The 19,281-nt window shown below is 47.4% G+C and overlaps 1 protein-coding gene across 1 annotated transcript; it reads right to left on the bottom strand.

Moving 5' to 3' along the window:
* Positions 1-11,262: 11,262 nt before the first annotated feature.
* LOC123439220 (putative E3 ubiquitin-protein ligase SINA-like 6) lies at positions 11,263-12,321 on the bottom strand. The gene is made up of 3 exons (XM_045115960.1): positions 12,217-12,321; positions 11,796-12,139; positions 11,263-11,651 (listed from the first exon to the last, which is right to left on the bottom strand). The coding sequence occupies exons 1-3, from the start codon at positions 12,319-12,321 to the stop codon at positions 11,411-11,413; spliced, it is 690 nt and encodes a 229-aa protein (XP_044971895.1). The 3' UTR covers positions 11,263-11,410.
* Positions 12,322-19,281: the final 6,960 nt, after the last annotated feature.

The raw sequence follows: 19,281 nt of genomic DNA, 5'->3' as shown, positions 1-19,281 counted from the left end.
TGAAGGATGGCGACAGCATTGCACCGGGCAGTCATGGTGGGGAGGCGGAGGGCGGCAAATCAATGTAGGATGGTCGAGGTGGTGTTGTGATAGGCACTACATTGGCTTGGTTAGAAGGGTGAGTCATCTCTTCTTTAGATTTGAATATTTACTACCAGGAGATGGATCCAAAAGGTTATGTGTGTTGCACCATATTTCGCTAGAAGGAACAGATTATTTAAAGATGGATCCAAAATGCAACATATTTGTTGCATCTCTCTTCTCTAGATTTGTCAAAATGCAACATATTAGATTCTCAATACTTAGAGATGGACATTTGTTGCCAAATCTGCTCTGGAAAAAAGAAAAGAAAAATAGGTTCATATAAAACAAGTATGTTAACAGATCTTGGACAATATGTTTACACATCGCATACCTAGTACTCATGATTATGTTTCTTTTGCTTTTATAGGATGAATCCAAATTCAACTTATCTCCTGCAAATAAAATTGCTTGGCAATCTGAAAAAGGCTAGAAAGGATATCAAATGCGATGGTCGAGGCGCGCGTCGGACCTTCAGGTTTTCGGGCGAGTCCGCGTGGGGCCATGCCGTCAGGCCGATGTGGCGGGTGCACCCGGACTCCCCCATATCCGTCCCATATTTGGGATGAATATGAGGGGTGTCGGTCAGTCCGGGCTTTTGAGGCCCGTTTGAGGGGTCCATCTGGATTAATTTTTTTATGATCGATCAATGAGCGAACAGCCTGTCCGGGTGTTTGAGACAGATATGAGGGATCCAGCTGTAGATGCTCTTATTTTTCTTTTTGGATCCTTATATTCTACTTCCTCTGTCTGAAAATAAGCGTCTCAACTTTGTACGCTAGCTCTAATACAAAGTTATACTAAGCTTGAGACACTTATTTTGAGACGAAGGAAGTATATCTAATATATATCTTCCAATTAATATATTTCTCTCAACATGCAAGTATGGCACCTCATCATTCGACATGGATGAAAAAGGCCCATCTTTGCATGCACCGATGCTATATCTATATAGTTAGCCGCTATATCTATATAGTTAGCCTTCACTGATATATTTCTCTCAACATACAAGTATGACACCTCATCATTCGACGTGGATGAAAAAAGGCCCACCTTAACATGCACCCATGCATAGATAAAAGCTACCTGAACATGTGAACATGCATCACAATTCTCATTTTATTCATGTTTACTAAATATTTATAACTACACATACAGCAGTTTTACACAATAAATCATTTGTATTACCCTAACAAAATCATTTGTATTTTCAATTTCAGTTCTTCTATTATTTATATATTCATGTTTCATACAACTAAATTTTAGTAAAAATATTGTAAAATATTCCTGCAACAACGTGCGTGATTTCATCTAGTTATTCTAGTAGGCCTGTTTAAAGGAACAAAGAACAAGGTGGGACAAAGACAACAACATTCAGGGGACAGGAACAAAACGGAGGACATGTGACAGTTATTAAACTATGTGTGGACGAAAAATAGGACTAAAAATGAATTGGATTTCAGTCCAATGTACGGTCCCTTCATTTTTGTTTCAGAAACCACGAAGACAACGAACTATATTGTTGCTTATTTTTTACTTTGGAAACCGATGTCTTCCTATTTAGGAGAACTGGACCAGCGGAAGATTCGGTCTTATTTGGGTTGGAGTAATTTTATAGGAATTCTATAGGATATGATTTCCTATGGTAAAAACCCTATAGAGTTCTTTGGTTTCCAGGACTAGAATCATATACATACACACAAATTATTCATATCCTTCACATTTCAAAGAAAAATAAACATCAGACTAGATTCCTTTTCAAGGTCTCCTAAATAGGATTTGAGATACATCTCCTTTTCAAACTTCAAATATTTTCCTTTTCAAAGATTTAATTTCAAGCTCTCCTAAGTAGGATTCATTTTCAAAGTAAAAAACACATAATGTGAACCAAAGGATAAGGATTTCATATACATAACATCTCATTTCGTACAAGTTTTATAGTCCTATGATATTTCTATAGGTTCCAAAAGAGACCTTATCATTGCTTATTCTTGCATGAGATTTCTGGTAAATTTGCCGAGTCCAAGAATTGGTAAGTTCTGGTATATTTCTTCTGCCCTGAGCACCCAACAAGCTTTTCTACACTCAACCTCTATAACAACATAATATTCAGAACTAGTCTAGACATAACGGATGCACAAACCCAAGAAATAAAAGAAGAAGAAAAATGGAACGAAAAAGGTTGCGTCGAAACAAAGAGAAGCTCGCGTCAGCGAGAGCACCACCAGTGGCGGCAACAACTAGACTCCGGAAAAGATTCTCCAAAAATATTGTCGCTCGGCCCAACCATCATAGTCAGATCCTGAATTTTCACCCTTAGAATGTCCAATCTCCAAATAATGTCTTCAACAAAAAAACGATTAGGAAGCCGCCATTGCCATGTATAGGACTTCGGATGTTCGCCCCGAAAACTAAGACCGCCTATACCGAAGTCTGCCAGTGTTGCTGCCCCACTCGTCGAGATTACTGTTGCAGGACTCCAACCATCCGACACGCAAACTTCTTCCAATCTGTCACATACAGTCTTCTTCTTAGAGCATCTCGAACAGGCGTTCAAAAACTGATCTGCGCACTAAAAAAAATCGTCTTTTGGCTCCGGACAGTTCCAACAGATACTGTAAAACAGTGCGTGCGCTAAAAAATTTTGGTACGCATTGAAAAACGCTATCGGGCGCAGCATATTTTGGATGCCGGATTGCGCGCGCTTCACAATTTACACTATTTGTTTTTTTTACACGTGTTTTTGAACATCTGCTAAAGCAATGTTGATCCCGATAAACTAAAGTTGCTACAGTTACCTATAGTTACATATACGGGATTTGAATTCTTAGACATTGCATCCTTTTCAATCACTAGACCATTTTGTCATTTTCACCATCATGCATTGTTTCCCCTTTCAAGATCTTGTCGTTATTTTTCCATGAACGACTCAGCTCACGGTTGACGAAATTCATTAGCACTCCTTCAAAGTTTGAGGGAGAGAAAGGGATTAACTAGGGGCCTGAGATTACCAAAGTAACAAATGTTAATCTGCATCGGATGCCATGAAATCAAAGAACAGTCCTCATGATTCATCTGACACCTGAAGAAGCCAAGTCAATGACATGTCTCTATTAGAGTTGCAAGCTCGAAAAATATTCTGCATTGTGTAGGAGCTACGGAAGAGTAGACGTAATGGACAAATATGTGAGCTAGTCTAAGCTACGCATAGCTAGACTATATGCACAGGAGACAAACGTTAATATGTGACAAGACCTTACATAACGCTGGCTTACTGTAGCTTTTCTTTCGTGCACAATGACCAATGCGATTTTCGGGAGAAATACAACCAACCCACTCTCGTAACATGCTTCGGCTGCATGCACAACCCTACACCTCTATGAGGGAAGTGCAACGCGCAACCTCATCCCGTCCAGCTGCGTCCGTTTTGATCCAAACACACACACGATCTGACCCAATACGCAACCTTATTATTAAAATATGATCGTTTTCGGTTGAGCTCGATTCATTCCAGACCCAAAGTTGAGACGGCTTTGTGGCCGCTTCAACACCGCTTGAACAACGAATGGACAGGCACGCATCCTCTTCGCGTCCCCATTGGGTGATTTGGCCAGCAAGTCAGCCACTCAGTTGCCCTCCGCCACGTCCTTTTTATAGGGAAGCCGTGGACTTCCACTTCACCGTCCCCATCCACTTCCCCACCACTCCACCCCACTCCTTTCATCAGACATACTGAAAACCCTAGCCATCGTCGACCTCACCCCCCGCCGGCCATGGGGTTCCAGAAGTGGCATCCCGGCAAGAAGACCAAAGTACGACCACGACGCTGCCTCGTCGTCTGGTAACGCGGCCAACCACTCTACCTCTCCGGCGTCGTTCTCCATCTCCCTTCCGGCGGCCACACCATGCTTCAGGCCCTACGTCAAGGTCGAGGTGTGCTGCCGGTATTGGGAGACCCGTATAATGTTGCTGTGGTGAGATGCCCACCTCCTTAATGGGTGGCATCTGAGCCCGGATCGGGTACCCATTCCCCCGTGCCGGCGACAGGCCGCGTCCGCCTCCAGGAGATCACCCGTCGCCGCGCAAGGATTCCACGCAAACTCCTCGACGACCATAGGTACGCCGTGGACTTGCCACTAAGGGACACGTTGTTCCAGGACGAGCAAGACATGCGCTGGTAAAACTTTTTTGCCGGTTGTGGTCATATACCCCGCCCCGTGTGTCCCATAGTGCGCGGCCTTCTCCTTGAGTGCATGCATCGAGCCCGCCAAGAGTGCACTGCCGCATGTAGATATGTGGCCTGACGCGGACGCCGTCTCCCTCCCCATCGTCGCCACCCCGCAACCTCCCGTCATGACGGCCGGGGAAGAGGAGCGGCTCCTACAGGTTGTCATGAAGGACTCCGAGAGAGAGTACATGCGCCAGCAGGAGGATGAGCGGGTTGGCCTGTGGCAGATTCTTGTGCTCTCGGCCTTCGAGGACGTCTAAGTCCCTAAGATTGATGTCAAGTAGGAGGTGAAGGAGGAGCATGCGGAGGAGCGTGCATGGGCGCCTTGGTTACCAACCCCAGCACCGCCACCCCCGCCTCCTCCACCGCCTGCATAGTACGCGCCTGGCCCAATCTGGGGGCTGCCGCCGCACCTCTGGACGCCCCACCCTACATCGACCTGCCGAGCGACGACGAGGATGGTAACGCCTGAAGACGGCGGCTGCGACGACGGCGACGAGGACTTCTACGGGGCGCGGTTGACCGCATTTTTTTTATCCTAACCAAACTAAGTACTGTGGTTGGACCATCAGGATGGCAGACTTTAAAATATGTTTTTGAAGTTTTTAGCTATTCTAAAATATCTTATTTAGTTTTTACATGCATTTTGTTGCTTTTTTTTATTCACCATGGACAAGTTGCGGTCGGGTTGTGTCACCACGAGGATGACGGACGTTTGTTGCGGTTGATGCCGACACGGACATCCATGTCCCCTTCCAACCTAAAATGGACGGATGTTTGTTTGATGTCGTGCGTTGGAGTTGCCTTGAATAGTATTATATTTCATCTGTTTATTACCATGCATAGACCTATACTGAACTGAATTTTGTTTTACAAGCTACAATAGTCAGAAATCATCGTGTTCTAAAAAAAAGTAGTCAGAAGTACTGCAGGACCCAGGATCTACGGGAGAGATTCATAATCCTACAAAATATATTTTCTATCTCATATGAAACTATTCATAACCCTACAAAATAAATGATATCCTTTCCGTTCTTAAATATATTGATTTTTAAAGATTTTACTATAAACTACATACATATGCATATAGACATAATTTAAAATATGTATTCACCAAGAGTTTGACTCATCTTGCATAACAAGAGTTTGTCTAGGGACAACCAAGCCAAACGTCACCATATGTGACTGGTCCTACATGTGTATTTTGTGTTAAACGTGAGTCCGTTCAACATCCCTTTTTTGATTGTATATTTTATGTGAAAACTTAGAAGATATTTTTGCTAGCATTATTGGCATTCCTATTCCAGTTCTTTTACTTGCCTCTGTTATTTTTGGAGGCAGAAGAAGAAATGAACCTGGTAATTTCTGCTACGTTATGGGATTTATAGCTCCTTCGTAATGATTTTGTCTCTAGGGTAAAAAATGGCGAAGCTTGCAATGCATCCTGGATTTGGCGGGCTCGCTGATCTATCAACGGAAAAAATTGTGCTCCGGTGTTTGGAACTGCCGTGGTTGCTCCATCGACACCGCATGGAACTGCTTAGAATAGCACCCGCAAAAAGAAGAAAAGAAGAGCTATGGTGTGTGATAAAACTGTTCGAGCTACTGAGAGTGATAGCTACGGCCGAGAGCTGTGAAGTGTCTATTTGGTTGATTTCTCCCTTGGCTTAATAAAGTTGGGCGGCGAAACCCCTTTATTTCAGAAAAAATAAGTGCTAATTACTAGAATAACAAGAGCAGAAATGCAGCCAGCTTTGGAGGAAATGTTGATAGACCCTGTGGATCGGATAGACTAGGATTGCGGCAGTAGATAGGATGGGTTTTACCTTGCCCCGCACTTAAGAAGCTCTCGCCAACGTCCATCGGTGGGGTGGTGACGACGACGGTGATGGATAAATGTGGCGACGGTAATGATCTCCCTGAGCACCGCGCTAACCCTGGATTGGTTGGGCGTATAGATGGGAAAAATGACAGCGGCAAACCTCGTGTCTCGAGCCCCGACCCCACCTCTGTTAATATAGCACGGATCACGGAGTCCCACCAATCATCATGGATTGAGCGTCCCCGATCAAGACGCATGGATCAAAAGCCCGGTGGGCCGTTGGGCCCACGCGGAAGGGATCAACCTAACAAATGCGTCATGAACAACACAGGCACCCAATTCTCCATGCTAATCTACTTTGCAGTACTATTTTATGTTCTTGGCAATATGTCATTACAGTTTTGCTGCAGTGGACGTGTGACAGACGGCGCTTAACCAAGCTTGCTTGATGCTTTGGTATTCTGCTGCGTGTTACAAGCAGTAGAGCAATGATGTGGATGCATGGTACTCTTACTGTAGCTATTTCTAGTGACGATGGCGGGGGATTTACGGTGTCTGCTCGCTCTGTCCAGCTGCAGCAGCTGCTGCCTCCTCGTCTTGGGAAGGAACCATGCCATGCAAGGCCGGGCAGGCTTGACTTCATCAAGCGCCGGTGAGCGAGAACACTCGTTGCCTACAGACTGCCAGACACGACCGGACTTTGACGTCTGGCCGGCATAAAAGAGAATAGTGCTTTGCAGCAGCAGGAGGAGGGGCACAGACACGTCACGCGTAGCACAGTTGTACTACATGTTAGTCATGTAATACTTAGTCTATCCTTGACTGTTAGATTTATGGATCTCTAACCGAACATGACATGCGTGCCTAACCGTAAGGGGTAGCCATATATATGTACATGAGCTGTAATTGTATGAGTGTGGAATATACAAGCAATTCACTCTTCAACTTGGTATCAGACGTCCTGGTTCTCGCCATGGTCGACGACACCTCCTCCGCCGCATCCAGCGCGGCGCACTCCTCCTCCTCTCCGTCGGCCTCCCTGCTCTCCCCGGACACCGCCTCGGCCACCTCCAGCGCGGCCGCAACCCCGCCTCTTGTCTTTAGCAGCCCAGCGCCCACAACCCAGTTTGCCCCCGTATTCTCTTCCGCTCCACTCCCGCCACAACCGTCGACTCCCGCCGCCCGGCACCCCATCTTCAACGACAACCTCACGGGCCACATCAAATTCCTTCTCAACCCCGCTAAGCACAACTACCACAAATGGAAGTCCTTCTTCCTCATGATCCTGGTCCTCTACGACGTCTCCTATCTCATCGATTATCCACCACCACCCAACGCCGATCCTCAATACCTTGAACTCGACACCCATGTCGCTCTTGCCATGTACGCCACCCTCGCCGATCAGATCGTCGATCACGTAATTGGCGCCACCACCACCTATGATCTCTGGATCCGAATCCGCGACTACTTTCTCGTTAATCGCGCGGCTCGTTACATGATGCTGAATCGTCAGTATCGGAACCTAAAGCAAGGCGACCTCTCCGTCGACGAGTACGCCCGCCGCATTAAGCTGCTCACCGCCGGTCTTGCCGACATCGACCACGCCGTCTCCAAGGTGGATCTCACCACCCAGTTTCTTCACGGCATCGACCAGCGCCTCGACACCATCCGCGTCGTTCTGGGTGACACGGTCCCTCTGCCACCGTTTGAGGCCGTCTTCTCCCGCCTCAAACTCGCCGAGGAAAACCTCGCCCAGCGGACATCGGAGGCCAGTGCAACCACTCTCGCTGTCCACAGCGGCGGCCCGCCCTCCGGCTCCTCCACCTCTGGCACCCCTCGCTCGGGTGATCGGGTGGATCGCCCCCAAGACCGCCCCAATGGCCCACCCGCTGGTCACGGCTTCAACTCCCGCTCTGGTGACACCGGCGATCGCGGCCGTGGACGCGGCGACTCGGGCTGCCGCCACAACTCCTCCAACACCCAGGCGTACAACCCGTTCATGGGATTCTTCGCTCCCTATGGCATGGCCCTCCTCCGCCATGCCCCGGCTGGATCCCACCCAATGTCGCAGGCGTCCTCGGCCCTCGCCCGGGATCCCATGCCCAGGCCTACCCCATGCAGGTTGCGCCCTACTCCACCACGTCGTCCTATCCGCAGCCCTCGTGGGATCACCTCGCGATGCTCCATGCCGCGTACAGCAACCAAGGCCCTCCCAACAACGGCAACACCTCGGACTGGTACCTGGACAGCGGCGCCTCCAACCACGTCATCGGCAACCCTGGTAACCTCGACTACTCGTCTTCTCCATTAAAGCACAGTTCATCTAGCATCAATGTTACACCCAATGCCTCCGGCCTGTTCTTGAGCCAACAACAATACACACTTGAAATTCTGGATCGCTCTGACATGCTCAATTGCAACACTGTGCCCACACCGATAGACACCACTGCAAAACTTTCCGCCGACGACGGCCATCCACTTCCAAACCCCACCACATACCGCAGCATCGCCGGCGCCCTCCAATACCTAACCCTCACTCGGCCCGACATCTCCTACGTCGTCCAACAAATCTGCATGGTCATGCATCAGCCACGAGACTCCCATATGCAGCTGGTGAAACGGGTTCTGTGTTACTTGCGCGGCACAACTCACTACGGCCTCCAGCTCTTCAAGTCCTCGTCGCTCGATCTCCTTGCATATACTGACGCAGACTGGGCTGGGTGCCCCGACACACGGAAATGAACCTCCGGTTTCTGCGTCTTTCTTGGCGACAACCTGATCTCCTGGTCATCCAAACGTCAACCCACCGTGTCTCGCTCCAGCGTCGAGGCAGAATACCGCGGCATCGCTAATTGCCTCGCCGAATCGTGCTGGCTACGACAACTTCTCCATGAACTTCGTCGTCCTCCTCGACGCGCCACCATCATCTATTGCGACAACATCAGCACCTCGTACATGTCCTGCAATCCGGTGCAGCATCAACGAACCAAGCATATCGAAATTGACCTGCACTTCGTCCGCGACCGGGTTGCTCTCGGTGAGGCACGCGTTCTACACGTCCCATCTAGTTCTCAGTTCGCAGATGTGTTCACCAAGGGTCTTCCATCATCGGTTTTTCGTGATTTCCGATCCAGCTTGATCGTCCTGCCAAACGGCGTTCCAGCTGAGGGGGGTGTTAGTCATGTAATACTTAGTCTACCCTTGACTGCTAGATTTATGGACCTCTAACCGAACCTGGCCTGCGTGCCTAACCCTAAGGGGGTTCGCCCTACATATATACATCAGCTGTAATTGTATGAGTGTGGAATATACAAACAATTCACTCTCCAACTCTACAAAGCATGCTCAGCAGTGCTTGCCCTGGACCACGACGTGCCGCGCAAATGAACTATTCCACGGTGCTACACAGCCTGCCTAGCATATCATCAACTCTGCCTCAAAATATGCAAATATAGTCAACGTTTCTGATGCTCATCAATCGTGCAGTTCCCCCACGTCGCGTGCTACACTTGGGTGATCACCCGTCGCTCCGTCGCATTGAGACCAACTTCAACACAGGCGCGCTAAAATTCTTCTACACCCTCAAAATTATTATTTTTAACGCGCCGCATGGCGTCTGCTTCAATAGACGATGGGAAAAAGGACGCGGCGAAGTAGCGTCAGCAAACGCGTTAAATTTACAGCGTTCATGTCTATCACAAACAATATTTTTACCACAATAAAACCAAAAATATCAAACAAAGAAAAATTAATTAGTAATATAAATAGTCCAATTGTTATTACAACTTAAATAAATATTGTATTTTTTAATACAACAAATAGTTTAACAATTCAACATCAAATTAATTTTGACGGCTATGTCATGCCCATCACTCCTCGATTAGATTCTTTTGATGATATTATGCATTTTAGCACGTCGAATCTCATAATAGGAGGCAATAAATCGGGCTACCCTCGCATCCCTCCTTCGCATTCGCACGGGATGCCTCAACAATTCATATCGAAAATACTCTAAATCTTGCCCACGCTCATTCTCAATAATCATATTGTGCATGATCACGCATGCGTTCGTGATGTACTGGAGGATCTTTTGATCCTAAAATCTAGTCCGTACCCTTATAATAGCAAACTGAGCTTGTAAAATACCAAAAACTCTCTGCACATCTTTCCTATCTGCCGAATGGGTCCGTTAATTTGACCGGTCTTAATCGATAAAAAACGAACAAACCGTATTTTTTGGCTATACAAAGGGATGCCAAGTTTCTTATTTCTAACTCCATCTCACTGTACACACACAAACGTGGCTGATGTAAATCAAAACTGGCTTGATGTTATTGTGAGGCGTCGGCACGCAATTTGAAATTTCTACGATGAAGAAATAGTTAGAAATGGGGATGCTCCCCCCAAGGTTTTTGCAAAGTGCCAACAATGCGGTAAGAAGTTGCTCGTGAAACAAAATGCGGGAACTGGCCACCTGCCGAGGCACGTAACGGCACACGTGAAGGAGGCAGCGGACGCGGCCGACGCGGCGGCTATAGCTCCGGCTGCAGGTGCAGGGCAAGGTTGAAGGATTTCTAGATATCCAAAACATGACATGTAATGTAGTATTTGTATTTTTTTGCTTTCGCTATCTTTTCTACTTTTTATATTTCTACTTTTCTATAGAATGGCTTGTACTCTTTTACTTCTTTTGGATGGAAGATTTTAATGAGGTATGCGCTAATAAAACTCTAGATTTATTTCATATAATACTATGTCGAAGTATATATTTTTTGATTTTTTTTGGAATTTTTTTAATTTTTTTTTGAGTTTTTTAACGTGCCGAGTGTGCCGCGGGCCGACACGATTAGAGGGTGTGTCATGCTTGGGTCTGATACCCGGGCACGTGGGCCGGCACGGCACGGCCCGTTTACTAATCGTACCCCGGCATGCACACGATTCTGGCCCGGCCTGTGCCGCTTGATCAGGTATGCTATGCATCACTTGACTTCACATAAAAATAACAGGCCTTCTTAGGAATTATTTGGAAGACTGATTAGCTCAGCTAGACTTCAGAGGCCAACACAACACAAGCAGACACAAATGTCATAACCACTCCATCGTTGAACACAAATGCTGAACAAGGGGCAAACACACTCCCAACATTAACAAGTTCATACTGCGGTTTCTCCTTACATTAGTAGTTCATAATAACTGGAGCCAAAACAGAGCAAAATGATGCAGAGATCAAACTCCCAGCATATATGACGAGTGAGGAGTGATAAATAACTGGAGTTCATTCACGGAAACTTGGTGATACGGAGGCGCAAATGAACCTCGCCGGACTCTCCGTGCAGCATGCTCGGGTTGACATGCGCATGGAGCCAGCCCTGTTCCATGTCCACCTCGCCCGGGACGGAGCAGCTCGCCATGGTCGCTTGGTGCCGGAAGGTGCACATGAGTTGGCCCGGGGGTGCTGGAGGACCATCCACCCAGAGCACGCCCGTGTACACCGGCCTCGTGTCGGCGTCGGTGTTGGCCCTGACGCACACCACGTTCACGGGGCGGCGGCCGGTCGGGCCTCTGCTAGCGCCCACGGCCAGGAGGAACACACAGCCGTCCTCCCCGACCAGCAAGCAGCGGTACTCCCCCGACGGCGCCTGCACGGCGAACGGATAGCTCGACTCGTACTTGATCTTGTCCATGGGCCAGGAGTGTTTGCCGGACGGCGCAGTGAGGTGTCGCAGGAGTTGCGCCGGCGAGCCCTCGAACGGTGGCGTGCACTCGAGGCAGTAGCAGGGCGCGTGCGCGCACTTGTCATTGTGCTCCGCCGCCGCGTGGTACACGATGGAGCTCGCGCAGCCGTGGTGCTTGTACGTGCACGGCACCTTGTAGGCGCCGACCACGCTGTCCATGAAGGCTGAGTGGGCGTAGGAGACGTCATGCCCGCATGGACCGCAGTGCTTGGTGGCTCCGTCGCCGCCGCCATTGCGCCCGCAGGCGCAGCACACGAAATGCTCCTTGTCGCACTGCAATCCGCGAAGTTCATCCTTCATTTTTCACGGTGATTCGAGGAGCTGATTCGAATATAGGAGGAGAGGAGTACCTTGAACACTGGAGGTTTGAGGGGGGCACGACAGGCGGCGCAGTGAAACAATTTCTTGGGCAGGTTCAAGGTGGCGGGCTCCTCTTCCCACGCCGCGGCCACCATTGCCTCACCACCTTGTTCGACGCCTTCTTCGTCGGGCTTCACCACGGCAGCCGGCTTTGCAATGGGTGCTGGACCGGGTGTCATTGTCTTCGTGGCCACCGGACTCGGCGCGGGTGGCATGGCGACCAAAGGACTGGTCACCCCCACCGTGGTGACCGACTTCGCCTTTGCAACGGGGCTGGGCGACGACAGTGCCGCCCTCCTCTGGGCCACCGGACTCGGCACCGCGAGGTCCGCCGGTGACACCGTGCTCATCGCCACGACGCTGGACTTCTTGGCACCGCTGCCCTCTGCCTTGTCGGTGAGCCGCGGCCGCTTCTTGTCCTGCTCCCCCGACTTGTTCCCGTGCTCCGCCATCCCGGTGCCCAAGAAGCTGGCTATGGAGGGCGGCGGATGGATGGCAGAAGATGGGATTGCTACTTTAGTGTTGGTGGTTCACTGCTAGCTGCTGGACGTTATAAATATCCAACAGGTCTTGTCTTATCTATTGCTACTTTAAATGTCTTCCTGCTTGTCCAAAAAAGAGAGCTTTCTTTCTGCTGCTACACGATTTTGTAGAGATTTTGTTGCAGCTTGTTAGAGATTTTGTTGCAGCTTGTTTGATATGTACTCCCTCCGTTTTTTAGTCCGGATATAAGATTTAACGGATATAAGATTTGATCAAAGTTAAAACTTCATAAACTTTGACTAAATTTATAGAACAAAATATCAACATTTATAATATGAAATCAATATTAGTAGATGCATAATAATATTAATTTTCATAACATATAGGTTTAGTATTGTAGATGTTGATATCTTTTGATATATATTTGGTCAAACTTTGTATCACTTGACTTTGACCAAATCTTATATGCAGACTAAAAAGAAACGGAGGGAGTACGATCAGCCTACTTAAAAAAAAATCTTGTTGAGCTAATTCACAAATTTAATATGATATCTTTAGGATAAAAAATATTATGTTTTTATCAAACAATTTGTATATCACATACTCTAGCTCGAGTTTCAACTAAATTTAACAAGTCCATGGAACTCGAATCCTGCATTCTCCTTTTTACTCTGTATTCATGTGTGCATGAAATGAGGCAAGCCAAAGAGGCCCTAACAAAATTTTGCCATTAGGAAATGTCAACGGAATTTTGAAATTAGCTTTTAAAATATGTGCAATGTTATATCTTTACTTGAGTCCAGTCACAAATTTAATATGTGATTTCATGATAAAAAATATTGTGTTTTTATCAAACAATTTGTGTAATACATACTATAGCTTGAGTTTCCTCTGAAATTAGTAAGGCCATGGAACTCAGCTGCTACATTCTCCTTTTTACTCCGTATTCTTGTGTGCATGAAATGAGGCAAGCCAAACAAAATTTGATCATTATGAAATATCATCAAAATTTTGAATTAGGTTTCAAAACAAATGCCATGTTATATGTTTACTTGAGAAGTATAAGTATTTTAATACACCGCGAGTCATACTTCCCAAAATTCGGTTACAAATATTTCACAGCTTGACTATTTTGAGATGATATATTATTAAGGAACAATAAAACATAGCTACCTACAACCTCCCATAATGATTTGACACTTTGAACCGTTGGATATGGTCATTGAACGCTGTGGATGGGTATGTCATCGATCATAGTTTCACCACGTATTTGGTGAAACTTTGAATCAATCTAAGCTATTTAAAAATATCTTACACGGTCCAACTTCACAATTATTCTTATTTTGCGAGAACACAAATCTTATATTTCATTTAAGGATAAATATTGCGTGTGTTTTCCATGGTGTGACCAAACAACTAGTACTACAACACATCCTCTATTTTTAGGGGCTGTTCGGATTGTAGCCGCGGTTCGCCCTACCAATTTTTTGGTCGTTGCCTACTCCCACGGGTATCGTTTGGATCAGCATAATTCCTCCAACAACAACCACTATACATCATGCATCATATCATATCAACATGCATCATATCAAAACAAACATAGGAGTTAATTCCTCCAACATGCATCGTATCATCATTTTTTCAAAATAAAAATAATCATGAACTAGGGTTCTTCTTCACACTACCATTCCAACTAGTGACCAGAGTTAATATTCAACCCAATAGAACATCTAGAATCAACCTAAAATAAATCTAGGATAAAAAATCTAGTTCAAAATTAGGGTTGATTTTAAGCTAATAATGCGTCAAATCGGAAGCTATTTGACTAAAAATAATAATTGGAGGGATTAGAGGAGCTTACTTTTCTCTTTTTGGAGCCATCTCAATCCGCAAAAACCGACGAGAATTTGAAGAGATCCGAGGGTTGTGTGGAGGAGATGAGAGAGGGAGAAAGAGGGAGTTCCTCTATTCTTGCAGCAGGGTGGAGAAGAAAGGGGGAGGGCGAACCGGCGCCTTGGCCTTTATAACTGCCATGACCCTCCCGCCAGGGTCCCTGACGGTAGGGTTAGACATGCTACCGCCACGTCGGGTGGTGGTAGCGGACGAATGGAGGTGACGACAGCTGTCACTAGCTGCTGACGTGGATAAGTCGTCTACTTTCGCAGGGCTCGGCGGTAGCTATCTAACCCTACCGCCAGGGACCTCAGTGGTAGAAAAAAGGGTTAAATCTCAAAAAAAAATCCCAATCATGGACATATCTGCCTCAAGTACCGTAAAAGGGTCAAAACACAAATTTTTGCCACGATAAGTGTCGTTCTTGGTGTCACCATGGGTATCGATGACAACACAAAGGATGAAGACGATATCAGTGATGAGGCCGGTAACGACTATGACTATGACGGTGAGGAGGAGAGTGAAAGTGGATGGATGTTGTGGATAGGGGATGCACTTGGCCCAAGGTGAGAGCGAAGTGGGCAAGATTTTGCTTGTTATGTTCTCTTTTGTTGTTTCTGTTATATGTAAAAAAAAATATAGGTATTCGGCATCCCTTTGTCAAGGGAATAGGAATAGCGACATGTGTTGTTAATATAGTGGCTTTAGACTTACTGATCCAAAATTGGGATGCTCTTGATCCAAAATTGTAAACCTATAAACCATGCAATGCTGCAACTCAGGAGTTTAGATAGCCAAATCCATCTCCTAGAAGTGAGGTAGAGCATAAGCTGTGCCAAGGGCGATGACTAAAGCGCGAAGACAACGCGATCGTTGGCAAAGTTTCATTTTTGGTAGTTTACCGTTTAATGCGTGAGCCGTAGGAGCTTGGTTGCTTGAACTGGTGCCCTTACTAGTACTATGATAGATGTTATATTATTTCTGGGATTTTTTCACGATTTTGACCCATGGGATGAAAGTATTGCACGGAATGAACTCTGATTGAAACCATTTCACGATCTGACTTTTTTGAAACGCCAGAGCCCGTGGCGTTGCAGACGCACATAGAAACGCCAGTCTAATGTGGCGTTGCAGACCCACTCAAACGCCAGTCTAATGTGGCGTTGCAGACCCACTCAAACGCCAGTCTAACGTGGCGTTGCAGGCAACGCGTGAAACGCCATGGTCCATGGCGTTTCAGCAGTACACATGTTGCTGGCAGCATGCCGTGGGCTGGCTGGATGTCGTCGCTGCGTTCCATAGTGGGTCTGCAACGCCAGCACTGTTGGCGTTTCACAATGGGCCTGCAACGCCAGATTAGACTGGCGTTGCAAGAAAGAAAAAACGTCACGGTAGACAGGCGTGTCACTGTTGGGCAGCAACGCCATCACTGTTGGCGTTTCCCAGTGGGTCTGCAACGCCACTTTAGACTGGCGTTGCAAAAAAGAAAAAACGCCACGGTAGACAGGCGTGTCACTGTAGGACGGCAACGCCACGGTAGACAGGTGTTGCATAGTGGGACAGCAACGCCACGGCTTGTGGCGTTTCTAAAAGGGTCAGGTCGTGAAATGGTTTCTAATCTAGTTCATTTTGTGTTCATGTTTAGAAAAAAGGTTAAAACAGTGAAAAAATCCTTATTTCTGTATGTACAGGTTGATGATTGATTGATTGAACTTGGTAAGCCAGCAAAATGCCAAAGCCGGACATGCAGATCGAAGGTGGAATCTACCCGCTCTGTTGGCAGTTCTATATATTGCACTAATCCTTACATGAGCGAAAAATAAGAATACCTTTTTTTTCTGTGTACGTTACAACCGGGATCTGATTTGGACATGCATACTGAAGATATCTCCCTGCCAGTAAATAAATATCCAGCCAACTGGCTTTTCAACTAGATTGGAACTAGGGATGGAATGTAGGGGATCACCGAGTCATGTGGGTGATATAACAAGCGATCTACTCCAACTATATTCTTGAGAACTTGTAGGATAAATATATCTTTGCATACATTGTACATGGCGATGTCGAGCCATTTAGCCGGATGTGGACGATAGTTGTTGAACATGTAACGCCGAGTCCACTGTGGTGGGTTGGTGTCCACATCGTTGCACGTCCAAATCTCAATCGACTCGCACCTGGTCCCAGGATGCGCCACGCTCAGCTCCCCGCGCAGCTCGGCCAAGTAGGACATCTCGTATACGAGCCCTTGGCAGGAAGGTGGCGGCGGGATGACACCGAACGATTCGTCCGTGAGCCTAAAGCGAAGAAACCCTAATGGGGATTCTCCACCCTCAAGTTCAAGTTCATCATGGTCGATGGTCCAAAACAACGAGTCCATGAAAAAGGCCGAGGTTCCTGTAATGTCAACGGGGTAGGGTGGTGGCACCACCGTCTCACGCCAATGCTCGTCTACCCCGATGGTGAAAACCTCCATCCCGAACTTGTGGTGGTAATTTTGGTCCGTCACGACGGGTTTGTAGCGTCGAAGAAGAAGAAGAAGAAGCAGGCGATCTTGTAGGTGTCGCTTCCGAGGGTCGTAGCCGATGCCAAACACTTGGTGGAGCAAGCTGTGGAAACCCTCGGTCGGTGCAAGCGGTATACCGTTGGGGCTCCAAGGCAGCAGGAGGACGCGCCGTCTGGCAGGGTTGAGCACACGGACAACAATTTGCGTCGGAAGCAGCACCAGCCCGTCGCAGTGCGAGACGTGATACAAGTCGTCTTCAAGGGGCAGGTCTGTGGTGTCTGTGAGGGCAGGGCTTTCCTCCGACAAGTAGAAGCCGACTGTGGTGACCTTGTCCTCATGGTCCTCTTCTGAACTGGTCGAGATGAGCAAACGTGACGTCTGAAGACGGAGGTGGTCGTGACGGAATGCCGGGTCGTGGGAGATTGTGTCGCGCCACGGCTTGCAGACGCACCTGAACCGCAGCAGCGACTTGGCGGGCAGCCAGGCCATGATCGCCAGCGCGAGCTCGGAAGGCATGTGCGGCGCGGCTGTCTCGTACGTCGTCCATGACCGATCTATCTGTTGCAACTTGCCTAGCCAGATACGTACGTGCCTCGGTCGATCGTATGAGCAGCTGATTTGATGATTTGTGCCAGGCCTGCAACGTGTTGATTATTATAGATAGATGAGAGAATAAAAGTGGTGCCCCATCAACATATAATGACGAGTCGTGGGCGAACCTTACTCGATAAGGGACTACATGCATGCATGCAATTACTAGAGCCCCGTGTGATCTCCATGCATGTACGTATGTTACTACATGTATGTATGTTACTCCGGCAAGTCGGACACGGACAGCTTCAGCGCGTCAACCGACGCCTATCATCACCCTTTCTTTTTCTCCCATTTACTCTACGGATTTACCAGGTAAACACATCCATTCGATTTAGATAACCATAATATTTCTCTATATGTACGCGCTTGAGGTGATCGTCCGGCCATGTCCACTCCAACAAAGTATGTCTGCAGCGTGCAGCCTTGCTCCACCTGACCAAGACACGCGTGACCGCCACGGCCAAGCTGCTTGACCGTAATATTGGTTGTCTCCGAATGTGCCGTAGCTGCAAGGAGAGGCATGGCCGTCTCTTCTTCTTACAAAACTTCCACGCTTGAGAATAATGGAAACTACGCATCCTTTGGGCATGGACCAAATATGGTTTCAACTCAAGTAGGTCATCCCACGACCCGCCAGCTGATTTTAACCAGAGGAGTGCCGATCGACTACTACCCGTCGAACGCGTTGGTCTCGGTTGTTGGAACCGAAGAAACCTGCAAGCTCTAGCTCACTGCAACAATGACGAGAAGGAGATGTGGACTCAGGTGATTTTGTGCCGCGTACAACGTTGCTCGGTTGTTGGAACCGAAGAAACCTGCAAGCTCTAGCTCACTGCAACAATGGCGAGAAGGAGATGTGGACTCAGGTGATTTTGTGCCGCGTACAACGTTGCATCTCATTTCTCTTATTTGTACTGAACTTACAAGCAAAGGATCAACCACGTCCGCGAGCTTACCGGTCGTGCCATTCCATGATACTTGCCATTCGGGTGATGCGCACGTGCCGCGAGCAGCGCTGCATGCTATCCCATGCATCACTAACGGCCGCGCCAGGCTAGCTACTACTAACTGAAAAACTACCGAGCCACATCTACTTCCATCGTTCCTAAATATAAGTTTTTTAAAGGTTTCACTTAAGGATCACATACGGATGTATATAGACATATTTTACATTATAGATTCATTTATTTTTGATTCGTATATGTAGTCTTTAGTGAAATCTTTAAAAAAGAATTATAATTAGGAACGAAGAAAGTAGTGTACATGTGCACACGTTGATATGCCCATTTATCTACTGAACCGAACGACAGAAGTACATGTTCAACAACAGTGGCGCCCACGAAGAGCACCCATACCGGCCGGTGTCACCACTCTCAGTGTCAAGCTGGAGCTCGCCGTTGCTCATGCGGCTAGCCCACCAGCAGCAGGGCCAGGCCGAGACGCGACGCTAACATTGGCAACAAAATCCCTTTAACCCTGCAAAAAAGCAAAAAGAAAAAAACATGGGCAACGGCCTGAGTGCTACGTATGGGTTCGGGGAAGAAAACACATGCAGAGTACGATCTGTTTTGGCAAGCGGGGG

This window comes from Hordeum vulgare, chromosome 3H (genome assembly GCF_904849725.1).
Source record: "Hordeum vulgare subsp. vulgare chromosome 3H, MorexV3_pseudomolecules_assembly, whole genome shotgun sequence".
Lineage (NCBI taxonomy): Eukaryota > Viridiplantae > Streptophyta > Magnoliopsida > Poales > Poaceae > Hordeum > Hordeum vulgare.
The sequence above is the reverse complement of the archived record's forward strand: the minus strand, read 5'-3'. Positions and strand labels throughout refer to the sequence as shown.